Raw genomic sequence first — 16,900 nt, forward strand, 5'->3', positions numbered from 1 at the left:
ATGGCAGCAGTGGTTGGGAAAACTGATTTTGCCATCGAGATCATGGTGTTGATGCCTTCATTAGCTAGAAAATTAGACCAAAGCGGTTACAGCCCTATGCATCTGGCTTTGATGAATGGACATGAAGAGGTAGCCCGAGAGCTGTTAGCAATGGACGCAGAACTTGCACGTGTGAAGGGTAGGGAGAGGAAGACTCCTCTTCACTATGCGGCTGAACGAGGGTACACTACTGTTTTGGGTGAAATGTTGGAGTCTTGCTCAGATTCTATCAAAGACTTGACTGCTCGAAAGGAGTCCGCACTTCATGTTGCCGTGCAAAATAACCATTATGAAGTCTTCAAAATCATGGTGAAATGGATCGAAAGTTCCAGAAAGTACCAGGAGGTCTTCTCCTGGAAAAACAGAGAAGGAAACACGTTTTTGCACCTTGCTGCCCTTGGACAACAACTCCAAGTAAATCCTATCCTTTCTTCTTGTTTTTCTTTTATTGGGTTTGTTAAGATGTGCCCTAAGACACAAGTTGCATTAAACATACTTAGGAAATTTAATTTCCTGCCAAATATGCCCTCAGGGTATTATAAAAAATACCCTAGCACGCATGCTTATTAGTTTACAAGGCATAGTTAATGCAACTTCACGCGTGCCCTTAGGGAATGGATCCTTTGTAGCGCGTCTCCTCTGTAGCTCCTACCAACAATTAAGGGTGCGCCACATCATCAAGGTGATTCCATCCAATCATTTAGGTCTAGGAGTTCAGTGACCATCCATTTTTAAATATTAGGAGTTCAGTGACAATATAAATATATATATAGGGAAATGTTCAACACCCTACACTTTAACAAATGTGTTTTGTCCTACATGGGTTAGAAGTTTTGGAATAGGCTGATTTTTGGTGAGGATGATCTCTATGATTAGTAGACCATCCTCACTAAAAATCAGCCCATTCCGAAATTTTTAATCCCATGTTTACAAGTTGAAAAATCGTGGACCGTCTATTTTTTGTAAACCATTTTTTATGGGGTTAGAAGTTTTGGAATGGGCTGATTTTTGGTGAAGATGATCTCCTCACCATAGAGATTATCCTCACCAAAAATCAGCCTATTCCAAAACTTCTAATCCATGTAGGACAAAACACGTTTGTTAAAGTGTAGGGTAAAACTTAGGGTGCTGAACAGGACCTATATATATATATATATATAGATATAGGGTCAGGATCCGTAGACACGTAAAGCTATTCATAAACCTACAACATGTTTTGTCTTATATGGACAAAAAGGTTTGGATTGGGTTGATTTTTTTTTAGATGACCTCTATGGTAAGGCATCATCCTTGCAAAAAGTCAGTCCATTCCATAACTTCTAACCCCATCAAAAGTAGTTTACAAAAAATGGACTATCCAAAATTCTTGAAAGTGTAAATATGGGGCTAGAAATTTCGGAATGGGGCAGATTTTTAGCAAGGATGATTTCCTCACCATAGAGATCACCCCCAGAAAAAATCAGCCCATTCCAAATCTTTTTGCCCATATAAGAAAAAACACGTTGAAATTTGATCTAAACAATGAATCCAAGAGTTCTGTTTTGTTTTTTAATTCAATTTGATGGTCTATGAACTGTAGAACAAGAGCTACAAGGGAAATGTATTACAGGATCTGCTCTCGTGCACTTAGGACACATGCTAACAAAACCCTCCTTTATTTGAGCATTCTAGTTTAGACTGTGTCTTGGTACGCCCTAAAAGAGTAGAGCAGGACTGACTGCGTTACACAATGCCCTGAGGTGGAGGTGCACAAAGAACAATAGATAATTTTCCTCAAGATACCCGTGAAAGTATATATGATTCACCTCTACGTCAGTGCAGTGTGTACTGTGTAACGGGGTGCCTAAGGCAGTCAATTCAGCATTTTCCATCCTAAAATGCAAAGTTTTGTTTGCAATCATATTATTTCACAGCTTGCCTTTGGAGTGTTGAGCTCAACAACTCTTAGTCAGATTTGAAATCTTACTCAGTAAGGAAAGTGTTTCTTTTATAGATTCAATAATTCATGTTAGTTCTCATGTATTGAGATGACTCATCTAGTTCAATATTGGATTGGGTATTTGTATGCTCCAACTATTGAGTTGACTCAGTTAGGAAATGGTTCAGATCCTCAGCCAATCAATATCATTAACCATTTGGGTCAATTTTAATCCTTGTTAGGTAGGTTGTTTTAAATTTCACAATTGTCTTGTGGATGGGATGATCCCGTGGAGTTCAATGAACGATTACATGGTTTGCACAAGGATTGATTTCGTCTTCCAAAATATTTTGCAAAACCCCAGATTTTGTGAATATTAATTTTCAGATTTTCGGGATGGGATACTTGGTTGTTTTTGCACCTTATTTGTAATATATATATTTTCACCGAGTTAACCTGCATATTTGCATCCATAAAGTTCTTTGACATTGAGGGATGAACATGGCTGGCATCAAATTTTCACTTCCTAAACTGACTCAACATTCGTCTATGCTAGATTCTTTTTACTATGTTGATTCAAGACTTCTAAGGAATCTCTAAATTTTCACACAATCCTTAATGGATAGATATGGTGACTTGATGTAGGACATCTATAATTTTATTTAGAGAGCCTTAAGTAGTTTTTTATTTTAGTAGGATTTATTTTTATTTTCTAGTTCTTGTAAGATTTATATTACATAATTACTTTAAAAAAAAAATATTTTGTCTAATTTCTAATTTGTTTAGTATCTAATTAGTTAGATTTCTATTTTGATCTAATTATATTTACTGTTATTCTTTATACTATAATTAGAAGTGTTTTTAAGTATTCAAATTGAATTATAATAGGTTTAGAAAGTTGGTATTATATTATAGAATAATGTTGAAGTGACCTTAGGCATCTATAGTTCCTATCCACTTTCACGTCAAGAAGTGCGATATAAGGTTCAAGCTTGAGGTTATTCCAGTATGACTCTATATTATATATAGATTAGGAAAGTTACATTTTTAGTATTTTAGAAGATTTCTAAATTTTTATGATGAAGGTATCTATATAAGAAACTTCAAAAACAAAATTCAATCAATTAAAACATATCAATTCGATTATATTTTCTCTCTTAATTACTTTATAATTCTTTATTTTATTTCTTTCAAACTATTGCTTGTTTATCTATCGAATCTAATGAATCACATGCTTATGCTATGTCAAGTGGTATCAAAGGTTCATTTGAGGGCCTTACCAACTTCAACATGGTTGAGGAACACTAGCTCTATGTAACCAATGATCTATTGGATCAAAGGTTCAAGGATTTCAAAAATGACTTGGTCAATAAGATTTGAGAGATTGTTATCTCCGTAATTGATAAGTGTGATAGCAAGAAGAAGGAAGGAGCCAACCTTCCAATCAAACCCTTGTTGAAGTGGTGGCTGTTATAGTTGACCAAGTAAACTCACTGATTTTTATGTCTATGAGACCATTGATTCATGAGAACATCGAATGGGTTGACTTACTATTGTGATTTTTTTTTTCTTTTTTGTTTCCTTTCTTGATTGCATTCACTAAGTTTTGAGTTGACTCCATGGTTGTGTTTTAATATATCATTGGAATATTAACAATTAGGGCATGTTTGATTGCACGGCAAACTCTAAGGAAAATAGTTTGTTGTGAAAAATGTGAATTTATCAGTGTTTGATTGCCAAGAAAATACTAAATGCGGGAAATCTATTTTTCACACGAGATTTGTCGCTTGGGACGGCAAATCATTTCTCACCCCTCCCCCTTAAGATATTGATTTGCCACTGAAAGAATTTGAATCTCATGAACACCCTAATTTTTAGGTTTAAATTTGATCTAAACAAGTTCATTTTGGTAAAGATAAATAAAATTGAAACTAACAACCTTATAATCAAGGAAGTTAGTTTTCAAAACATAAAAAATATCTTTTTTTATAATTATTTAATATTTAAAACTCTATTAATTAGTATTTTAAATTATAAATAAATCTTTTTATGCAAGTCCGATTGCTCCAACCACCTACTAAACTAATTAAAAAAAGAGAAACACTTTCCTTACTAATTTAGTAAGATTTGAAATCTTGCTAAGGATCATTGAGCTCAAATGGATTACCAAATTGGCAATCTAACACTATAGTCTTCTAGATTTCATCTAATGACTTGGGATCCATAAAAAATTCAAAAAAATTAGTTTTCTTGGACTTGATCTTTGGCTTTGAAAATGGACAGCTATTGTCCATCAAGATCCCAAATTTAAAACTAAAATTTAGCAGTGAAAAATAAACCATTTGAAGTTTTTTTTTTTTTTTTTCCTCTATATCCCTGTGGCATCAGATCATGTTTTTGGATGCCATAAGTTGAGGTCAATGCCTTACAAGATTTGAAATCTTACCAAGTTAGTAAGGTTAGACTTACTAAAAACAATTATGAGACCCAATTTAAAAGAAAGAAATTTTCCTTGTGTTTTTCCATGATGTGCTCAAACAATGAAAAAAAGATTTGCGAGTCCATCATTTGCCTGGCAAGAACCCGCATGCATTGAATGGCATCTCTAATTTACAAAAGAGTCGTGCTGGAGTAACATTAAAATTGACATCAATTCTCACATTACTGATGTGGAGGTGCACACATAACCATAAATGGTTTTCACTCATATCTCAATGAAAAACAATCGATGGTTTGGTACATACATCCATGTCAGCAATGGCGAGAATCGATGCCAATTTTAATCTCACTTCAGCATTTTCCTTTACAAAACTACTCTTGTTAGTTGCAAAACTTCCCTTGCATGCTTGACGTGGCATGGATTGAAGAGTCTATGAGCACTGTGAGCTAAAAATCACTCCTCTAAAGTGGGGTCATCTCCAAAATCACACTCAGTTGACAAAAGTGCAAGATGAATCCTTGAGATGATTCACCCAATTCGTATTGAATGAGTACAACTCCACCGAGTTTTAAATGTAAATGCTGAAGTGACTGTGTACAACATTGCATTACACTGTGTTGATGTGGAGGTGTGCATAAAACCATGGATGCTTTTCCTCGAGATATGAGTGAAAAATCTATGGTAAGCACAGTGTGTAATGTAGTGCCTTGCACAGTCACTCTAGGGACTCTTTCAAAATTGTGTTCCTTGCCAATCACAATAAAACTGTTATTAATGTGTTTCTATTGTACACTATACAGATGATAAAGTTGTTGGGACGCACTTGTAAGGGTTGGAAGGCTAGTGTCAATGACATCAATGCCAATGGTTGGACAGCCTTAGATATCTTAATCCAAAATCCAACCGAACACAACACTAAGGAAATTCAGGGTATCCTTCGACGTTGTGGAGCAACGCAGGCACAAGGTTGTCATTCCTTTAGAACTTTTTGTACAAATCAAATGAAATTGAGGTACTTCTATTGTCTTCCTGACATAGATGTGCCGGACAGTACTCGAGATGCATTGTTGGTTGTCACCGGTCTCATTATAACAACAATCTTCCAAAACGGGGCCAACCCACCTGGTGGTTTTTGGCAAGATGACGCAGGCCTACATAATGCTGGAGACCCAATTCGACTTGACAAAGACCCTCAGTCATTCGTCGTACTCACGGCATTCAATATCACAGGGTTTCTATTGTCATTTATAGTAATTAGAGACCTCACTAGAAGAATGCCTATGAGATACTTACTTCAAGGCTCTCTCATCTGCCTATTCAGCTGTTATATCCTTTCACTTGGCTTTAGTCCAATTTACATGGTAGAAGCTTTAGCAATGCTACTTGTTGGGTTATGTGCAATAAAACTGGTAAGAATAATAAGAAGACGACAATACATAGGAGTAGTTTAAGGCATACTTCTCCTTTGTCACAATGTTTTTTTTTGCCAAGTGTGTTTTTCTTGCATGTTTAATGTGTCGACTTAGTTATACGTGGATGTTGGAAAATGCTGGAGTGACTTCACACATTGTTGACCTGGATGTGTACGGAACCATATGTGAAATAATCAAAATAACAAAGATAACACAATCGCACAAACACAATGATTTAAATGGTTCGGCAATGTGCTATCTCCACAGAACAAAACAAGAATAATCCCTATTTTCTCATAAGTTTTATAGTCTTAGAGATCTCTTTTTATATAACCGAGAATTACCAAAACATGTAAAACTTTTAAAAATAGAAACTCCCAAAAATAGAATACTCTTTAAGAAAATATTATTCGATTGTCCTTTTAATACCCCTTTAAAAATTCAGGCCGGGGGCTTTGCATCCCCACAGCTCTATGTAGTGCAATAGAATATGAGACATTTACAAGACACCATAGACGTGTTTCATTGAAATATGAGTCAAAAACATCTATGGTTATATGTGCACCTCCACGTCAGTAATGTGTGAAACATGTCAAATTTAATGTCACTCCAACACGATTTGTGGGTGTTTTGTGTTTATGTACCAGCTCCAAAAGCTTCTATGTGTGGGTATGTTGATTCTGTTGAATTTTCATTTATGTAATCCAATGTGGTATGCCCCTGTAGCTCATTGTATCATTGCAAATCTTTCTATTATATAATCATGCACAGTATATATATATATATATATGGTCCCGTTCAGCAACAAACATTTTGACAAACATTTTGGCAAAACATTTTTCAAAACATGGGTTCGAGGTTTTGGAATGGGCTGATTTTTGGTGAGGATGATCTCTACGGTGAGGAGATCATCCTCACAAAAATCAGCTCATTCAAAAACTTCTAACCCCAGTTTACAAGTTGAAAAATCGTGTGGACCGTCCATTTTTTGTAAACCATTTTTGATGGGGTTAGAAGTTTTGGAATGGACTGATTTTGGTGATGATGATCTCCTCACCGTAGAGCTCATCCTCACCAAAAATCAGCCCATTCCAAAACCTCTAACCTATGTTTTGAAAAATGTTTTGCCAAAATTGTTTTTGCTGAACATTTCCCCTATATATTATCTATATATATATATATATATAGAACAGCGTTATTACGACCCCCTTTGCGACCCCCTTTGCGACACACCTTTTTGTCTTATATGGGAAAAAAGTTTGGAATGGGCTGATTTTTTGTGAGGATGATCTCTATGGTGAGGGGATCATCCTGGCAAAAAATCAGCCCATTCCAAAACTTCTAAACGTCCGATTTTTGTGAAAAAATTATAGACCGTCCAATTTTTGTAAATCAATTTTGATGGGGTTAGAAGTTTTGGAATGGGATGATTTTTTGCCAGGATGATCCCCTCACCATAGAGATCATCCTCACAAAAATCAGCCCATTCCAAACATTTTTGCCCATATAAGACAAAAAGGTGTGTCGTAATAACGTGACCCATATATATAATATATATATATATATATATCTATATATATATATGGGAAATGTTCAGCACCCTAAGTTTTACCACACACTTTAACAAACGTTTTTTGTCCTACATGGGTTAGAAGTTTTGGAATGAGCTGATTTTTGGTGAGGATGATCTCTATGATTAGAAGATCATCCTCCCCAAAAATCAGCCCATTCCGAAATGTTTAGCCCCATGTTTACACGTTGAAAAATTGTGGACCGTCCATTTTTTGTAAATCAATTTTGATGGGGTTAGAAGTTTTGGAATGAACTGATTTTTGGTGAGGATGATCTCCTCACTATAGAGATCATCCTCACCAAAAATCAGCTCATTCCGAAACTTCTAACCCATGTAAGACAAAACGCGTTTGTTAAAGTGTGTGGTAAAACTTAGGGTGCCGAACGGGACCCTATATATATATATATGGGTCCCGTTCAGCACCCTAAGTTTTACCACACACTTTAACAAACGTGTTTTGTCTTACATGGGTTAGCAGTTTTGGAGTGGGCTGATTTTTGGTGAGGATGATCTCTATGGTGAGGAGATCATCCTCACCAAAAATCAGCTCATTCCAAAACTTCTAACCCCATCAAAAATGGTTTACAAAAAAATGGACGGTCCACGATTTTTCAACGTGTAAACATGGGGCTAAACATTTCGGAATGGGCTGATTTTTGGGGAGGATGATCTTCTAATCATAGAGATCATCCTCACCAAAAATCAGCTCATTCCAAAACTTATAACCCATGTAGGACAAAAAACGTTTGTTAAAGTGTGTGGTAAAACTTAGGGTGCTGAACATTTCCCTATATATATATATGTGTGTGTGTGTGTGTGTGGATCAGGTTCGATAGTCAACGTTGGGAACCAAAATTAATTTGTCCTATATAGGTTAAAAGTTTCGGATTGGGCTGATTTCTTGTGAGGATGATCTCCTCACCATACAGATCATCCTCAATAAAAATCAGCCCAATCTTAAACTTTTAATCCATATAAGACAAATTTTGACTCCCAAGTTGTAGACACCTTATTTTTGGACTCGTTCAATTTCTCAACTTGTCAACCTGATTGTCGTGGATTCCTAATGATGAGTAACGAATGTTAGAGAACCCAAAAGCTTGTGCAATGGTGCTCATTAACTCAAAAAATATTAGATTCTCAAGAGGAGAATGCTGGGCAAGTGCCCTCACTGTAAATCCGCCCTTGACCGTGTTCATGCCTTTCCCACACTGCTTTCCGTTCCATCCAAAGTGCGAGGGAGAGAGAAATGTAGGAGTTTATGGGTCCTGTATAATAAAGATCCTGAAAAGAAACAAAAGAAAGAGGAGAGAGAAGCTTTGAGATTTTTAGAGAGAGAAACTATCAAAAGAAGTGTTTAGGAAGATTTGATCTTCTTCCTCGTTGAGCGGAAGATGATAGAATTTATCATACTTTTCATGTATAGTTTTTCTTCTCTTTTTGTGTTATCACTCAAGCTTCCTTTTGTTCTGGTTTCTCATGGTGCCTTCCTCATCAGGGATCTCTTGGAAGGAACTATTAAAAAGTGGGGGAAACTCAAAGAAAGATAGAGGAAACCTCCTCTTCACTGGGCTGCTGAGCGAAGGATCACTACTGTTGTGGGTGAAATGCTGGAGTCCATATTCTATCAAAGACTTGACAATTGAAAATGGGACAACACTTCACCTTGCTGTGATAAATAATCAATCATTTCCAGCCTTATTGTAGAAATTCTAAAATTTGCTAAATGTGACTATTAAGTTCCACTAGTGTTTGATTACAAAAGTATTAGAACCAAACCGATGATCAGACCAAATATTTGTGAAATTGAGCAAACCCTTTTCAATTAAGTTGGACCAATGTACATTTATTGAGGGTAATTATAAAAGCACCAAACCAATTAATAAGAGCAATCCACACCATAGCCGAATTGTTTGGTCTTATATAGGTCAAAAGCTTCAGAGAACTGTCTCCTAGGCTTGGCTTGTGAGGACTAAGTGGCTTGAGGAGTTAGAGCGAAAGTGGTGTTAGCTACTTATAATGAATTTGCACTGGGCTTGGAGTGTTTGGGTTTTGATTCAAATGAGTTGTCAAAAAGTTCCGAAGAGTAGGTATCCTCAACCACTACGTGAAAATATCATAAATTCGACGGCCCAAAACCGTCGAATTATGTAACTATTCATCAGCTTCGACCGGCGAATTGAGCCTTGTCGAAAAAAAATTCGACGGTTAGAGAGCATAGAATTTTCATCAATTTGACGGCTCAAAACCGTCGAATCGGGGATTTTTACAACAATAACGACGGCTTGAGGCTGTCGAATAACATATTTCGTCGGCTTAAGGCCGTCGAATAACATATTTTCGTCGGCTTGAGACAGTTCTTTCGCATCTTTCTTTTCTATTCTAAGCTTTATTTGGGAATCAAAAAAATGAAGGCCCAATAAGATTGGTTCTGATTTGAACTCCATGGAACCCTCATTTTTTGGGCCTAACTACTAGTAGCATTTTTAGTCCTAAAATTGGTTTATCAACCAGCACTGATAATTGTTGAGACAATTGAAAGTATGTTTATTGATCTCTTTGGGCTAGGTAAGAATGTGAAAGTACTGGATTAGTTCAAATGGATACAGTGTGACAATGATTGGAATCAAGAATCCCAGTAAAGCAAATGTACATTCATATCTGGAATGGATGCACCTGGGTTGGTCTGATTCAGACCCAACCCAGTTTAGGGCATAGCTGCAGATGAAGGGGATATAATTATTAAGGAACAGAGCATGATTTCTTTTGTATATCAAGGTTATTTAACTTTGAGCAATGCCATTTATTACATAGGAGTTAAAATAAATCTTTTACGTTCAACAGATTCTCTTTTTTTTCTTCTGACCGGTGAATTGCAAGTTCCAACATCAAATTGGCCGTTGTTACAGACTCCCCATCTGAACAAGCAATCTCATTCAGCAATGACATCTTTTTCTTTTCGTGATACCAAACTGCATCTTTTTATGGGATTCATAATTTTATATTCCGAGGAGAGCACATCTATGATTCTTGAGCCTGTCACGTCAGGTAAGTTGATTGAGTTGCCACGTGCCTAAGTCAGATTATCTACACTCTTCTCTTAGAGACAAGATCCAGAACGGCTTCCTGTTCCTATAGCATAAGAACAGTGTCTACGTGGCCTGTTTTGGTAGAAGTTTAAAATACATTGGACACCTTACCAAGCCTTTTTTTGGAAGCAGGTCTTCTGTATATCAAGAAAGGTATACCAAATTCAAAAATTAAGCTCATACCACTAAAAATTGTAACAAAAAAGCGAGATAACAAGCTTACCTCCTCATATGGAGGAGTTGAGAGTAACCAAATCATACTTCCGATGCATCCTACTGTTGTGAGGAAACCCCCAATATTCCAGAGGAGATGCATGTAAACACCATTAGCCGAAGCTATTAGAGCACAACATAACGTGAGATAAACCTGCAAGAATCAAAACTAATTAGATACAAGTCCTCAAATTTGGTTCCAAAGCACATTAATTAGAACTTGAACAGATTTGGGAAAGAAAAAAGTGAAAATCATTCTCATTGATTCAACTGGTTGGGGTCTAAAAAATGAAAGATGACCCGTGTTCCCACTCTACTCTGTCTAGTGCTTTATCTTCTGTCAAAACATGTACTTTTAAGTGCATCTAGTAAAATCATTTAATGAATGCATCAAAGTATTTCCATTGACAATCACCAGCATTGGGCATCCCATCCTAAAGAGTAAAAAGATGGACACCCACTAGAAGTCTACTCATCCTTTAGCCGTCTTAACGCTTAAACCACTGTTTTTTTCTCAAAGAGATGCATCAGGCATGCATAGGACTAGTTAAAATTGGATTTAGCTACTCTAATGGAATAAATAAAAGGAATAAATGAAGATTAAGGTTTTCCCTAGTCATCTCTAAACCATGCAAGTCCAAACATTCTTTTCCTAGTCAGAGATACCTTAGTGCCCAGACAATAAAGGCTGCTAAACAGAAACATACAAGTGCTAATTGAGAAAACTTAACGAAGTAACAGCTTCAGCCAAACAAAGAAAAACAGAACAGTTGGCACATACCTTAAACCAGATACGGTATGTCGTTGCCTTAACTGACCTAATTCACTTGCTGCCATTGAAGGCGGCCTCTCATCCTAGGCTTTTCATTTCGTAAGAATCTACCTCCAAGTAATGACTGGAAAATGATACAGGATCAGATTAAACCAGATCCAATTCAAGCAGAAGTTTTGCATGCTACATAAAAACTCACCACAGAGGATTCCTAACCCAAGACAAAACATGAGTGTGCATCCAAAATAGAAGTTAGTCTGGAAGAAGCCTGACATCTTTGTCTTCACATGGTAATAATATATGGAGTTGAGGTATACCTAGACAGCCGTCGATGCAGCAAAGAAGAATGAAGTCCATTGCCAATGATAGTTCTCAGCATTCAACAAGAAATATGTACCCACAATTGTTAACATAAATGGTAACAATAATGAGAATCAGGAAAACCAACAACGTAAATCCTCAAACTTCTCAAACTTTTTGGGATGCTCCACCGAACATTGGACAGTCTGTATAACAGGAGTTATTAAACCAAAATTAAATTACATATTGTAAAAGTACAAAAATAAATTATCTAAAACCCATTCCCACACTGGCATTTCCTCCTGAAGCTCTCTCTTGACAGTTTCATGCCCCCCAATGTCGCTCCAGCTGACATTGGGCTCTTCAACTACCTGTAAGCATCAAAATTCAAGGTGTCAAACTAATACTAAAAAAAGATGTGCATCTCATATCAAAGGAGATCATGTATTTGGAGATCTGTGAAAATGGTAGATATTTCTGAAAACTCACTGTTTCACGCAAAGCAGAGGGTTTGCTTGTCCCAAGAGCAGTCTTGAAGTGCTCATCTGTCACGGTCATGGAGTTAAGTATCTCAGCATTTATGGAGCAGTCTTGAAACCCATTCATTATGCCATTTCATGCCCACAACACCTTCATTTGCCCATTTACTACTTATAAAACCACAACATCAAGAAGACATCAAGACGCCGCATAAGTTTCAAGTAAATAATTCTTTCACATTTACTACTTATATCTAGGAATTGAGAATGTCAAGGACCTATCAAGCTGGCTACCATGATACCTCAGCACCCTTACTTGGATTTTGGAAAGCAGAGAAACCCCAGAAAGTTTTCAAGGTGTAAGGTGGATAGATAGTAGCTCCTTCTTCAGTGATCTTTACTATTGCAATTTTCAATCAGTCTGTTACATTAACCAAGGTGACCTTTACAAGGATTCTACAAATCAAAATACCATATTCAGTTCAATTATTTCTAACCAAACAAGGATCTACAAAGATCAATAAACCATTATAAAGATTAGATCCATTACAAAACATGACATAGAGTGAAAAATTTGTGTGCACATGCCTATGATCGACACTATATACATTCTACTTACAAAAGTGTGTATTTATGAGAATATTTATCCATGAGTCGCAAGGTATGACACTTGGTAAGATCGAATAGTCCAAATTTAATGGGACCCATGGACCCACCTAAGCGATCTTTACCATATAACAAATGACCCAATAAAAAATAAACACACCCAACTCAATCCCCTTTTCTCTTACACCACACAAATATATGTAGGTTGTACAAAAAATAAAATTGAGTGCTAATAAATTCTTAGTTACCATTTATCAGAGAAAGATTATTAATCTCTTCCTCTTTGTCTGCTTAGAATTCAAATCAGTTTGGTTTCCCTCACCCAAATTTTACTCTCTCGAATGGTCACATGTATGATATACAAAACATAGTTTGGGCTAGTTATTCATAGATCAATAAATGTATGATACAAATAAGTAGATATATGCAACCAATATTCATTATTATATGGAAATCACATCCCTTAAATCTCGAAGACCTGAAAGTTTCAATTTCTCCCCACACACCACTAATGCATCTAATGTGGAGAGCAAATATGATAGATAAATTGATGCTTGAATACATGATGAAAAAAATGTAACTTTTATGCACACTATCCAAAAAATGTTAATATAGAAACTGTCATGCTTCCGTGAATCATACAAGACAGGTAGATATATGTGACCAATGTTAATAAGTATGATTCGGAAAATATTATGCTTCAAGAATCGCGAATAATTGAAAATCACATACCACCTTAAAGAATCTCAACGTGCACCAATTTGGCAACTCTTTGGATCTACTTATTTGGTAAATGATGTGTGAATAAGATGAGAAATAATAACAAATCAAAGCAAAGCCCCAGAGTACACATTCTCATATATGCTTCACCCGTCGGTAACTATTTCAAGGTGAGTTTGTGTCTATTTAAGGGTGGTAATTTTAGTAAAAAAATGATGTTGCTGGTAATTTTGGTTTAATTTTAGTAGATTTTCATTGTCCCAAACCTTTTTGTTTCTTTTTTGGGTAACCATGACTTGAACCCACCACCTTGCATTGCAATATTTCAACCAAACTTATAGACATCCAAAACAACAAAGATAGATAGTATTTACATCTCAAAATATATACAGAACCAACATAATCTAGTATCCCTTCTGTAATGCAATGAGCTTCTAGAAGTTGTATATGCAATAATTTCCAATGAAAGATGACTCTTTTCTATACAAATGCAAATTATTTCAGAAAATGTATGAATCATCGAATGTCTGCTCATATCGTACCCAAATTAATCTCACATGACTTTTAATTGCCATGGTTGGAACTTGGCATACACTCAAAAGAGGAATGTCACCCATGACAGATTCATAAAAGATCAGATCACTGAAGATCCTAAGGATACACACCACAAAAATCTCAATGACTGCCAAATGGGAAAGAAAGATGTTATTGGCACCCCAACTTTTACTTATTACACCCACATTTCTTAAATTATTTAAGTATTGGCCAATTTTTCAACTGAGCTATATGTATGAGAAGCTCTTCTTGAGAGTGTTGTATATGTAGCTTTTTTTTCATAACACATTCTTCTCTGTTTTTTTTTTTTTTTTCTTTCTCAATCTAAAGTCATAAAATTGAAAGCCTAAAGAACCACATTATAACATATAACAATCCAAAATGAACCTAAAAACAAAAGAAGGGAAGAATCATTCCAAAATACACACAAAAAGGATAAAAATAAAAAATAAAAAATAAGTTTGTTTTCAGAACATCTGAAAAGGTGCAAAACATTAATCCAAACAAGAACCATATAATGCTACAGAGAAAGAAAGAAGAAATTAGGGTCTAACAAACCTAGAACATATAAAGGACAAATCAGAAAATAAGAATTCCAAAAACAAACCTTGAGTTGCAGAGTGCTTAGCTTCGATTGAATAGAAATCTTGAACTAAATAATTGGTAAATAGATGAGAAACTAATCCCATTTTCTTCTAAAATTTTCCAAATAAATAATTGCAAGGAGATCTAGAGTGGTTTTTAGGGCTTTTTTAGGGTTTTTGGGAGAGATAGACTTACAGATGAGATCTGGAGTGGTTTGATCGGTGGCACCGATGAGTAAGCTTGAATTCGGTGGGTTTTTGACTTGAGCTCTAATTTCTTCTTTGATTTGAGCTCTGAGATATTAAAAATCCATTGACGAAGTGACAAGAGCTTGTTCGGTGCTCTCGATCGATCCAAAATGGGAGATTGAGGGATGTGAGTGAGAGTGAGAGATCGTTCGGTGCTCTCGATCGCTCGATGTTCATGAATGTCTATTTGATCGAACCAAATCAAAAGGGAAAATCTGTAAGACGTTAAGATCAAGAGGGAAAGTCTGTGAGTGAGTGATCTTTTTTCGAATGTATCGAATGCCTGATTTTCCTTCGAAATAGGCAAACAATTGAGAAGAAAAACCTATTAAGACATTAAAGCTTTTTTTTATTTATTAATTTCGGTGGATCGTTGGGTTGAGGCTGTCAAAATATTTTCTTAGGCTTAATGGGCTGGCAGAAATAAACGTTGCTCTTGGGCCACCGAGTTTAACGCTTTAGTAGTATCGAATTTTAACTTTTTTGAGGTAGTGAACTTGGTTTCCAACCTTAAGAAGGTATTGAAAGGTGGGCAAGTATTGAGGCATCAAGTACTTGGCATAATTAAGAGTAAGATTCCTGATGATGATCTTGACTTATTCTTTCTCCTAGGGTCGGTCCCGTAATTGAACAGCTTTAGTTCTCCATCGAGCAATGAACTCAGTGAAGGTTTCCCAGGGCTTTTGTTTAGTCGATTCTAAATCCCTTCGTGTGAGTTGATGTCCGTGTTAGAAGAATACCGACCAATAAACTCCTTCATCAATTCATGTCATGTTCTTACCCGAGACGAGGCCAGTGACATTAATCAACGCAAGACAGGACCTGTAAAGGTTCTTTGAAAAAGTTAGGCCATCGATTCCTCACTTAGCCCTTAGGATTGCATTATGTCGACATATACCTTCAAATGAGTCCTAAGGCATTTGGTCTCATCAAACTTCTCCATGTCTGGCATTGTAAACTTTTCTGGTAGATGGATCATAGGGAATAACGTCATTGCCCTTAATCCAAGGGTAAGATTGTCGGGGTCCTTGATATTCTTCAATGCAGTTTTTACCTGAGTTATTCGATGTGCTAAGACAGGGTCGATGGGTAAATGATCATGTTCTAGGTCTTTGACGAGGTCAAACACAGTTTGAGGTTCTATAACTTTATCCATTTTATTTTTAATTTTTAGAACCCCGATTTGTGTATGAATAGAAGCAATAATCTGTGCTTGAAAAGATTCCAAAATCTGACGGAGTACTGTTTCGTCCATGGCACTTGTTTTTTTTAATTAAAAGGATTGACTACTTGGATTTGACAAAGGTACTCTGGTAAGACGATTCTTTTCACGGACCCAAAGTGACACAGACGATGGTTTACAATGTTTAGGAGCAATTATCACCTGATTGGAAGTAAACCAAGATTAACCATTGATTTCAAAGGTTTGACTCTTAACCATATGATTAAAATTTTGATATAAATTAGCCCAAGTTCGGTGGCGAATATTGAATTCAAATGCACTACAAGTCTATAGAGACTACAAGGGTGAGAGAGATTAGTTATGGGTCTAACCTTGGTTGGGGTCGAACTTTGGGTTAAACTAGCTAGTTTGACCTCCTGATTACATCTTCTTGACGCGAACTAAGTTTAGTTTTTGAACTTAAAAAGCAATTGGTCCAACCGATTTGATGTTGGTCGGTTAGATCCATTTGTCAATTGGGCCAACTAGTTTAATTGGTTTACAATCAGTACATTTTACTAATTGAGTCAAATCGATATTGCGAGTTTAATTTGAACGGTGTGAATCGGTCCGCCCACTTATCGTTTGGTTAAATTAAATAGAACAACCCAAGAGTACTCATGGTTGATTCAGGTCGTGACCTAATGGGACAACACTTAAGTTCAAAGTTCTAAGCTCACTATATGATTGAGGCTAGGTTAGGACAAAGATTAGGTCACTTCAGCCCGA

At 36.2% G+C, this 16,900-nt stretch overlaps 1 protein-coding gene and 1 long non-coding RNA gene across 13 annotated transcripts; one reads left to right on the forward strand and one right to left on the reverse strand.

Moving 5' to 3' along the window:
• LOC147380823 (uncharacterized) lies at positions 1–9,048 on the forward strand. The gene is made up of 3 exons (XM_086431198.1): positions 1–453; positions 5,198–5,806; positions 8,881–9,048. Exons 1-3 carry the CDS (start codon positions 1–3, stop codon positions 8,902–8,904), a joined length of 1,086 nt encoding a protein of 361 aa, XP_086287324.1. The 3' UTR covers positions 8,905–9,048.
• An 887-nt stretch (positions 9,049–9,935) lies between these two features.
• Positions 9,936–15,234, reverse strand: LOC147380824 (uncharacterized). 12 transcript variants are annotated; one of them, XR_015175065.1, is made up of 7 exons: positions 14,897–15,233; positions 12,246–12,691; positions 11,774–12,127; positions 11,656–11,667; positions 11,466–11,580; positions 10,695–10,838; positions 9,937–10,608 (listed from the first exon to the last, which is right to left on the reverse strand). It is a non-coding gene; the product is annotated as an uncharacterized LOC147380824 (long non-coding RNA). The 12 variants fall into 12 exon arrangements; XR_015175062.1 differs by having other exon boundaries at positions 9,936–10,608; positions 11,466–11,667; positions 14,897–15,234; XR_015175064.1 differs by having other exon boundaries at positions 11,466–12,127; positions 12,246–12,406; positions 12,552–12,691.
• Positions 15,235–16,900: the final 1,666 nt, after the last annotated feature.

Source organism: Akebia trifoliata, unplaced genomic scaffold, assembly GCF_017979445.1.
Source record: "Akebia trifoliata isolate Shusen 1 unplaced genomic scaffold, ASM1797944v1 Contig00947, whole genome shotgun sequence".
Taxonomy (NCBI): Eukaryota; Viridiplantae; Streptophyta; class Magnoliopsida; order Ranunculales; family Lardizabalaceae; genus Akebia; species Akebia trifoliata.

Bases quoted from the DNA above. Each gene is read 5' to 3' on its own strand.
- LOC147380823 (XM_086431198.1), top strand. From the start codon at position 1: ATGGCAGCAGTGGTTGGGAAAACTGATTTTGCCATCGAGATCATGGTG. The intron at 454-5,197 runs GTAAATCCTATC...TACACTATACAG, and splicing joins CCCTTGGACAACAACTCCAA to ATGATAAAGTTGTTGGGACG. The intron at 5,807-8,880 runs GTAAGAATAATA...CTTCCTCATCAG, and splicing joins GGTTATGTGCAATAAAACTG to GGATCTCTTGGAAGGAACTA.